The 10815-nt window shown below is 36.0% G+C and overlaps 1 protein-coding gene across 1 annotated transcript; it reads left to right on the forward strand.

Moving 5' to 3' along the window:
• Positions 1-898: 898 nt before the first annotated feature.
• Positions 899-3817, forward strand: LOC128233035 (uncharacterized). Its single transcript, XM_052946892.1, has 5 exons — positions 899-953; positions 1226-1357; positions 1599-1733; positions 2005-2133; positions 2814-3817. The coding sequence occupies exons 1-5, from the start codon at positions 899-901 to the stop codon at positions 2888-2890; spliced, it is 528 nt and encodes a 175-aa protein (XP_052802852.1). The 3' UTR covers positions 2891-3817.
• The last annotated feature ends 6998 nt before the right edge of the window (positions 3818-10815 follow it).

Consider the following 10815-nt stretch of genomic DNA (forward strand, 5'->3'; position numbering starts at 1 on the left):
CATTTCACAATTGCACTGGATACAGAACGGGTTATAGAAAACACAAAAATAAAAGGTAGGATGGTTACACTTTGATGTTTTGTTTCAAACGTTTCCCTCTCAAAAGATCATGTTATCATTACAATAATTGTATTCACTATCAAAACAAAGTGTTGCACAATCTACATTGCGGAAACACATAGGAATCAGTTGACAATTCGTTCCCAGGTTACAACATTCAAACCTGGCTATTTGACTTGAATGTACCACCTGTTTATTTTTCTAAATATATTTCCGTTATGAACATCCCAGTGTTAGATAAGCTCTAGACTAAAAACAGACATATATCTCAAGCATTAAATAAAGGTTATGTACGATTATATTTAACTAACAGGTAAATGTTTTATAGTTGCACAACATAATGTTATCCAGTTGTATATACTCACTGACCAAAAGAACATTGAGCATTTTGACTTATTCATAATAATATGAAACACAATCTCAAGGCTATAGGCAGTATCTTGGACTTAAGGTTAAAATTGGTAAGTGCATATGTAATTGGTAAGTTAGATGTAAACACAAAATCCTGTAGAACGTTAGTTACCCTGTGATTAATATGTATTACTGCAATTATGTAGATAGCATTAACATATAAATATTAGCATAATCTTATGAAACGAAAACATGTTATTTACTTTTCAGAACTTTTTGTCTTGAAGTTTTAGAAATTATGGTTGGTTGTAGCCTTCAAATTAGAAACTCTCCTTACGCCCCGATATATCAGAAACATTACCAGAATAGCCCGATATTAAAAATTGAAAAGTAAATATACTGTTCGAAGATAGGTGAGCGAATAAGGGCCCATACAATTAATCTTAAAATGAGCCTATATTAATGTTTAATATCTGTTCGTATAGGTATGATTACACTCACAGGAAGCTTTCCTCGAGCTATCGTAGATACCCTCAAACAATGTACACATACTTTGAAAAAGACGTATTCACGTACACGTACCCGTTCAAGTAGTGCTTTGCAATCCATCTATTACATTTTGTTTCAGTATTTATTTTCCGAATATATCATTGTTACACGATTTATTACATTTCACATAGATAATGTCGCTTGACAAATTAAAAACATGCATATAATTAAAAAAAATAGTCGATCTTAATTTATGCGTCAGTAGCAGCGGTATTACCCTATACGACAGTGGTATGGACTATTAAACCATTATCTTCCTTTATAGCATTCGACGATGCATGTACTGCTGTTGCTGACTGCTCCAGTATTGGCGGCGTGACGTTATGCACCGGTTCAAAGTGCGCTTGCGGGGCAAACTATGCCACAGGAACTGCTGGAGACTTCACTTGCCTCGCACGTAATGGGCTGTTTGCATTTATTAACATAAATATTACATAAAAAAATAGTTTGATGTTACTATATCTGATAATATATAGTACAGTATTTCGCCTTTTAATGACTTATTGTAACTGATTATAGTAGATGGTTATACATATACCTCTATTGGAAAGTATTTTATCGATCACAATAATTATATTTTTAGTATTGCATTTTTAAAGTAGTATATCTTACATATGAATAATAATACTTTACTGTAGAGGTTGGCGCAACATGCACGGCGTCGGGTAACGAATGTTGGACACTTGCTGGGGGGTATTGTGACACAGGGGCAACTTCCCCTGTCTGCGCGTGTGGCAAACTCTACACAGCCACCACAACATGTGCCGTCAAGGGTAAGTCATCGTTCGTTTTTTTAAGTCTTTGTTCCTGTTTTTAATTTTTACCCGTCGTAACTTTTTTATAGAAATTAAACGAATTTGTATAGTCAGTATATTTTGATTTATATTGTAATAGTATTAAACATTATTTTATTAGAAAGTTAATGACGCACAAATAATAATGTCATGAGCGACAAATCACATCCGTTCTTTAGGATGTAGATCATTAACTTTTAAATTTTCCTTGCTTGTATACAATCAGAGAAAAGAAATGTTTGTTTTGCAGCATGTACGCTCGACTCAGTATGCACTACTCTCGATACCAACTCGTACTGTCTCAACGGTAATTGTGCCTGTAAAGTCGGTTATTCTGTCAACCCTGGCGGCACCACTGGCTTATGCGAATTAGTTGGAAGTAAGTGAAATAGCATGTTTTAACCATTTTTATATGACCTACCATCTAAATTTTTAATTAATTTTAAACTTTTTAATATATAAAACACTAACCGCGCGGCTCTGCGTTTATTTATGGCTCATATTAGAAAACTTGTTTGTTTTGAATCCCTGTTGCATTGCAGCGCAAACAATACAAGCGGGGAACCAAATTTTAAACGTTAGCCGTAAACAATTTTTTTCTGATCGCAAGTTAAAATACATTCCAGTTGGATGGACGTATCAACCGAACAGATCGAACTCAGTAACATTTGTCCAGTGCCATACGCATGGCCTGATTAAGGGCGTGGTTCTAGTTGGATTGATTGTTTCTATTTATTTCTGAAAAATATACATGTATGAACACTGCATTGCAACTAATACTATTCTATGATATATTATAGTACATTGACTTATTGGTATGGTAGAGCATTTACCGTTAAACAGAGGTTTTGACAAACGCATGCCAGTCTATAAAAGCATATAACCTGTCCTAATTTATGCACTGTGCTGTTTGTAGAGTTGTGTGCTGTTCTATGTTTCTTGTTTTTGAATTTGTGTTCTATGTCTTTGGCGTTGCCCATTGCCACTAAACCGGGTTTATGTTTAAACTTTTTGCTACTGAGCATGTTTCTGTAGCTTTTTGCATATATATTATTTTAGGTAGTGACGCGAAGGGTGTAGTTGCATCGATGGCGGTTCTGATAGGAAGTCTCATTCTTACAGTTCTACACATGTAAAGCGCGCCAATACCGGATATCGACACATGGCCTCACAAATACGGATTACGGATTACCGGGCAAAATAGAAATCTCATTTTCTTCAGATCGTGAATTAATTTAACAAACATATTATCCTGAATGCGTGTGTACATTGATTAGTAGTACAGGATTATTTTACCTTTATATGTTCCAATGTCAAAACTTTGACACGGAAGTTTTCATTGAATACAAAAAAATTGGTTCAAATGTGACAAGTTGATGATTTTGCTTAAGAAAACCATGAAATACAACCGTGAAATGCAAGTTCAGTAAAAGCTTTGCGAATAAGGTACAATAAAATATTGGTACATTTTTAACTCGGAAAAGCTTTCAGATCTATTGAGGATTTTAAATTGCTCTTGTTGATGCTGTGTACTATAATTATTGTGTATTAAGTAAACATGAGTTCGGCTGAACAGTTATCTCCCTTGATAGACGTTGGTATTACTTTTAAAATATTGCGATAGCATTTTGTTGTTCAATTTTTTTAATGTATGTGTATCAGCTTTCTTTAGGTTGAAGACGACTGATTAAGCCTGAGCCTGTTTACACATTCATGTTACTCCTTTAAAGCATTTTCAACTAGGCATAAACTACGTTCACTATTGTTTGAGAACAAAACAAAACTGAAAGCTGATCTGTAATATTTGTATCAGTTTTTATGTACGTTTCTGTAATGATAACAATAGTGCTGTAGTGGTGAAGCGAATTTTATTTTGAATCTGTGTTTATTATGAACATTCAGTATTTCATTATCATGTGCTAAAGAACTGCGCACCGTCTGATATTCACTTTGGGTATATATGTAATCTTACGTACGTTTACTTTACAGTTAATATAGAAACAAGCTATAACGTAGAAATTAAAGAATTATATAAACGTTGTTATAACTATATTATGAAATAAATTGACCATTAGAATAGTCTACTGTAACACATTCTCCATGATTAAATCTCTGAAAAAAACTGTTTTATTGTTAATCATTTTTTTCTTATGATCAGCTGATTGTGATTGATAATTCAAACTTATGAATAATTGCATGCATACCTGTTTTTGCCTCCTATTAAAGAATAAGAATTTTTACTAGTAAGGAAACGAAGAAAAATGTTCAAAAGACCACAGATGTTAAAGTTTATTGCAGTAACCACTTTTTGATTAAATCAGGAACGAGTTGAAGTTTGTTTGAAAAGCCGAATCGAACAGCGTGGCGACCACAGATCTGAATACTAGGCTGATTTATACCATTTAACACCGATGCATATTTCGACCAGTTAATGTCTCTAATGGTGATGCGGATGAATGTGTCTGTTTCTTCAAACTCGAGTGACCGTGCTCCTGTCTTGATGTTATTTCAATTGGCATCCTTGCATTGCGATTGAGACAATTGCCTTTTTAAGTTTAGTTTTGTTTTTCCTTTAATGTTTATTGGTTCGTATTACAAGGATTTTAAGCTAGTCTCGAAAGAAATCGATTATTTATACATTCATACAATAAAAAATATTTTTAAATTAGTATGGCGAAAACATAATACGTCTAGTCTTACTAAGAAAATATATGAAGAATGTCAATTCTTTCGTTTGCGTGAAGTAAGCTACATATTATAAGTCAATATTTATCCAACAAAGGTTCAAACAAAATCTATTTCAAGATAGCCGATTACCTTCCCGCATCTAAGACTGCACGAAAACAAAACGGCATCTGGTGCTGGCGCTCTGAATCGTGGATTACGAGTACAATGGCTGCCTATACCGCTAAGATTGACGTCTGTTCACGCCATCGTCGATTAAAAGTATTGGGTAAAAAGGAATCATCGTCTTCAATTGAATTATAATATTTGTTAGAAGGTCAGCAATGATCTCATAAACAATAAAAACAGAGGCATTGCTAGTCTAAAAAATACGGAACAATCATATAAAACAACCAACAAGAGACAAAATAACCACGGGTGAAACGCTCGGCGAAACAGAAACAATCCCTTTTTCCAATATTTATCAAGATCAGAACAAAATTTAACTATACGCATTATCGGAGACAACATGAACTTGACGAACTAATCTATGAGATATCACCCAAAACAAACAGTCGTATACATTGACATTCAAATTTTCAACGACTAGTTGCAGTCAAACAGTCAAATGGATAGCGAACTACACAAGACTTAGGACTTAACGCTTGCTTACTAACTGATGTTCGGAAATCATAAACTCTTTTTCATCCAACACTGCGTACTTGCCCTTGGCCTCTCATCTATATTTGGCTGGAATTTTAAACATTTTTGTCATGTCAATGTTTAAGTCGAGTCAGAAGAGGTCTTAATCTTGCCTCAGAAAAGCAATAAAAACAACATTATCATTTATATACTAGTAACGAAATTGTTCATGCCCTGTGTACATAACCATGGTATTTGTTAGTGACATTGAATCGATAACCTACATGAAGGACAATCAAAATACAACTAAGATTGGTAGTTTTGAATCAAGTCTCACACTTCAGAATATGAAAATGAACAATAGGAAAGGAATAATGTGCTGGGTACTTCTGATAACTATCACAAATTATGCAGCCATACATGTTCATATAAATATTACATAAACATTAAAATGTTCATCATGGCAGACCGGTAAACATACATGAGCAAGTGTCTGAGAAAACCTGTAATAATGACTAGGTTTAAAACATTAAGAATATAGATACTAGCAAAGACAAACACTTCATCTTTGCTCACTGAAAGTTTGAGAAAACACATATCTATACACACTGTGAAGGATCCTTTACACGCATTATTTAAAATAAATTTAATTTGATTGGCTAACTGAGTCTGAAAGGAACTAAGCAACTTTAAAGGTAAAACGGCTACTTTGCTATAACAGTAACAATGGCAACATTGATTAGTGATGTGAACATTCATGTGCGGATACGCTTCTGCAAAAGTACTAGCAAAAGTATAAACATTAATATTAAACATTGTGTAATATGTAATCATTTTAAATACTTAATTGTTATGAAAGGCCACTGGTTATTGCAGAGACAGGTTTCATATGCATTTAAACGTACATGCTGATTGACAAGTGTTCACAAATCTGCGCACTTACCAGTACGATGCCATTGAACAAGTCTCAAAGATGTAACCAATACTTTTGCATATGATATAAATCTAGGTCAAGCAGGAAGAGGTCACCAGCAGATTTAGGGCCGGGGGGGAAGCATTGAAGACTAAATTTAGGCATACTTTTCTTAGCCCTCTCTAGACTTGAATCTTGAATTCGCCAACGAAATAATTTATGATATTGAAGAATATGAGGAGGAAGAGGCGGATGGACTGGATGATAAATACCATGTTCATAATGAGAATAATAACGTTAACGCCAAAGTTGACGGTAAAACAAAAATATAACGTAATAGTGAGTATTATAAAATGGTGGCTTCGTTCGGGAATACTTCGTTAAAATATAATAATGGTTGACGTGGCGGTAGCGGTCATAACGGTATCCAACATTAAGAAACAGTTAAGTATAAATGTGTGTTCTGTTGTCGATTCACATTTCTGTAACAATTCAATAAGCAAAATCTCTGAAAAGGCGATTTTAGTCCAAAACACAAGGCCAATTTTAACGTTACTTATCATTGATGAACAATATCTTCCAAGTGACATTTTTTCTCACACAGAACAAGACGGGGAATATTGTTGCATTTTTTCTTCTTCTTTTATACGCTGATATTAACGAAAGAGATATCTCCTTATACACCGCGCTGAATTACATATATGAGACATGACCAATGTAAGTGCAAAAACATAAAAGACGCGGCTGAATGGTTTAAGTGTGAATATAAACATGTTTCGATCATAATTCAAATGAGGGTAAATATATATCTACACTTATACGTCAAGGGAAGTAACTGAATTTCAGTTGTGGATAGTTTGTCAGAATACATAACTAAGTAAAGGGAGACTATACAAAATTTAAAAATGTGCATTGCATTAGAACTAATGGTCCAATATTTATAATCATAACTCAGGGTATGTAAAAAGGCTTTGAAAGTATATTTTGTAAAAATCATTTTGTGGGATCTAGTGCACATCTTTCTTTGGTCATAAACCAAATTTCAATAATATCAAGATATAACGCAATGTATTTACAAAAGATACCAAAACTAGTACAACTGTATACGTTTCCACACGAACATTTTGTTTAAAAATAGCAAAGTTGTCCGTCTTTTATAGAACAGTTCTAAAATGAGTTCTCAAATGAGTTTGTGTCTGAGATCCTTTATACATTTGAGTCGGACAGAAAATTTAATTCAGATTATATCACATAATAATAATTGGTGTGTGTTATCATTCATTAAATATAAAAAACAGTTAAATATTACAGGTGTAAAGTTAATTAAATTCATCAATACTTGGTTCAAGTCAATCGAAATTGTTTAATCATTCTTTAACTGTGACTATTTCCAGGTATGTAATCAGGCAGTGTGCGCATGTGCCATTCTCCAAAGAGCACAGACAGCGGTCTGAAACGGAGACGTGTCCGCCTATAGGCATGAGCTGAAAACAATAACTAAAAAATCAAGAATAATTGAAACAGCAATGCCAGTTTCATCGACCACAATCTTAGTACTATATTCCGTTGGAAATGAACGTAATAGTATTCCGGAGTCGTCCAGATATGTGTTAACTATCAAGCATAAAAAATCGAAAACGAAACTTGCCAAATGAAGACATAAAGGCAAGAAGTATGTTCTTTGTAAATATTAGATGAGTAATGACAGCGCAAAGGTTATATCCTTTTAAAATAAAATCAATTTTACAGCTCCTTTTTCCCTTGTATCACTAAAGTTTTGTAATTAGGTTTAACTCTCCAACCATGTCATTCAACGTGTAAAACACTTGTAACGTCACAACAACGTTGATAGGATTGACGTCAGTGCTGCTTTTGTATCGTATGAATCCGCAATCTGGAATTAAACGCGAGAAAACGATCTAAGCCTCTTTTCAAGATGAACATCCGGCCACTTTGTATACGTGAGAAATTATTTCTGGAACACGACCTGCATACGCGTTTGGCCGCTATCATTGAAACGAGTGAAACAATTGGTATTTATACTTCAAGAGACAGTACGACTCTATCCGTGTAAGATATTAATGTTTTAGAATTTAACTCCTACTCTAGAGTGAGACAGAACGTCTCACTTAGTTTGAGAACGTAATTTTGGTATAATACGGAAAACTACTGAGATACATGAGTATTGCGACATACACCACAATAGCTCATTTTAACAAAGGTTATTGTTTAAATACTGAAACTGCATATACAATTTTACTAGGAATGTTCCTGTACTTTTCATTAAATTGATGAAATATTCATGTTTTATATGGCCAAAATCAAAAGTTACCTTACATTCTAAATTGAAAATTTCTCCAAGACGTAATGCTGCAACCACCAATCCAGATCTAACTTTTATATGTTTTTTTCCTACGAAACAGCAGATAGATGTTTCGATTGTAAATCAGTAGGACATCCCTCAAGGCTAGTCACAGGATTTCACCAACACTTTGCGAAGTGACCCTAAGGAAGCCGGGAGAGGACCTCCCGTGCCCTGTGACAGACCATGAAGAAATACGGTGAGTCTGTCTCAAGCAAGAGACAGCTAGCTTCCATACTTTTCATTGTCTCTAAGTCTTGGCATTTAAGGCGCCCACAAATATATACAATATTGGTTAAAAGAAAGGATGTCCTGTCCAATGACAGTGACTATCAATGGCTACCGGCAGTAAAGGGGCCCACACAACTACCTTATTGGTTAACACAAAGGATGTCCTGTCCGATGACAGTGACTATCAATGGCTACTGGCAGTAAAGGCGCCCACACAACTACCTTATTGGTTAACACAAAGGATGTCCTGTCCGATGACAGTGACTATCAATGGCTACCGGCAGTAAAGGGGCCCACACAACTACCTTATTGGTTAACACAAAGGATGTCCTGTCCGATGACAGTGACTATCAAGGCTACTGGCAGTAAAGGCGCCCACACAACTACCTTATTGGTTAACACAAAGGATGTCCTGTCCGATGACAGTGACTATCAATGGCTACTGGCAGTAAAGGGGCCCACACAACTACCTTATTGGTTAACACAAAGGATGTCCTGTCCGATGACAGTGACTATCAATGGCTACTGGCAGTAAAGGCGCCCACACAACTACCTTATTGGTTAACACAAAGGATGTCCTGTCCGATGACAGTGACTATCAATGGCTACCGGCAGTAAAGGCGCCCACACAACTACCTTATTGGTTAACACAAAGGATGTCCTGTCCGATGACAGTGACTATCAATGGCTACCGGCAGTAAAGGGGCCCACACAACTACCTTATTGGTTAACACAAAGGATGTCCTGTCCGATGACAGTGACTATCAAGGCTACCCGCAGCGAGGGTATCACCCTTTGTCTCTTCTCTAGTGTGAGACAGAACGTCTCACAAAGCAAAGTGTGGGAACTTTTGTGGTTCCAGCATAGGAGGAAGATGGTAAGCCATTTTAAGGAAGATGGTAAGCCATCCTCCATTGCAGCAATGTTGTGACTGCATTGCCATAAAGCAAAATAGTCTGCTGGTAGGACAACTAACATTACTACACAAAAGTGTAGATGTAATTTGGAACTACTTTAATGCTTTAGACAGTGCTACCTTAAACTTTTTCTTGCCCTGCCAGAAAACATTATTCTGGCTTTGTTTTTACTGAGCTTCAGAATACATCTTATGCCACAACCCATCTATGGCTACGGATAACTGTTTTGTCACTCAACCACGCATTTCATGTTTACAGAGTTTCTCGGATTCCATTTACCCGTTTTACAGTGACTCGCCTCGAACTAACCGTTAACTTAACATTGCCGTTAGACATGGAGATTCCTGGTTCACACTGTTATTCAGGCAACTCACCAGTTGCCCCTGTGGTTCCAGGAAATGTGTCAACCACTTCAGACTGTTTTAAATGATCGACAGTCATTCACTAGGTATCTAACTTGGCTGCAGCTACCATCGGGAGAGGCCTCCCGACTGAGCCGAAACCACTTCAGGTAGTCCCAAACTTTAGTTACCAGTCAAAATCTGTCACTTGTGTTATAGGGGCATTTATAACATAAATTATAACACACCAGAATCTAACCCCTCCCATTTAAGGATGGGCATGGTTACCTGGACTGCATCCGCTGCTCTACCTACAGCCGGACCCACGGCAAATAAATGTTCACTTCACTCTGTACTAGAACAATACACATGTAGTGAACCTGTTGATACTTTTTACCAGTTATATTTTGCCTGCATTCATAAACTTAAAAGGTGTCCAAGTGTCATAACTCAGTTTCTTTCATCTCAGTGTCAACAACGCGTCCCTCACCAATTAGAGTACGAATTGGTCTTCAAAACGTAATAATCAGCTGCTTGCCAATAAGACACTAGCAGAGAGCACACAAATATTATTTCTATCCAACCAGAACACTCAGCATAAGTGAGCTTACTGCACCCCAATTCCCCTCCCCATCCCAAATAAGGGATTCTGGAAGAGTTCTTGGTCGCTGCACCAATGGACAGACTTCAGTGCACAATCTGCCGGAGACGTTAAAATCGTGCCAATTTGTTTTTTTAATCAATTTGTAAATAAATAGCGATCAAAATGGCGGCCAATTTGAAAAACAAGTTTTCTTTTTCCGGATATAACGGAAAAATGCCAAAGTTATTCAAATTGCAATTAAACTGGTAAAGCAATTTAATAAAACAATACTCGTAGGCGGTACTGAATTCGAGCTTCATTGCATTGAATCTGTAATCTGAATCAAGCCAGAACAGAAAAATCACCCCTCTTTCAGAGCGGACGAGAATCGCAACGGGTTCTTTTCGA

Source organism: Mya arenaria, chromosome 4 (genome assembly GCF_026914265.1).
Source record: "Mya arenaria isolate MELC-2E11 chromosome 4, ASM2691426v1".
Classification (NCBI taxonomy): Eukaryota; Metazoa; Mollusca; class Bivalvia; order Myida; family Myidae; genus Mya; species Mya arenaria.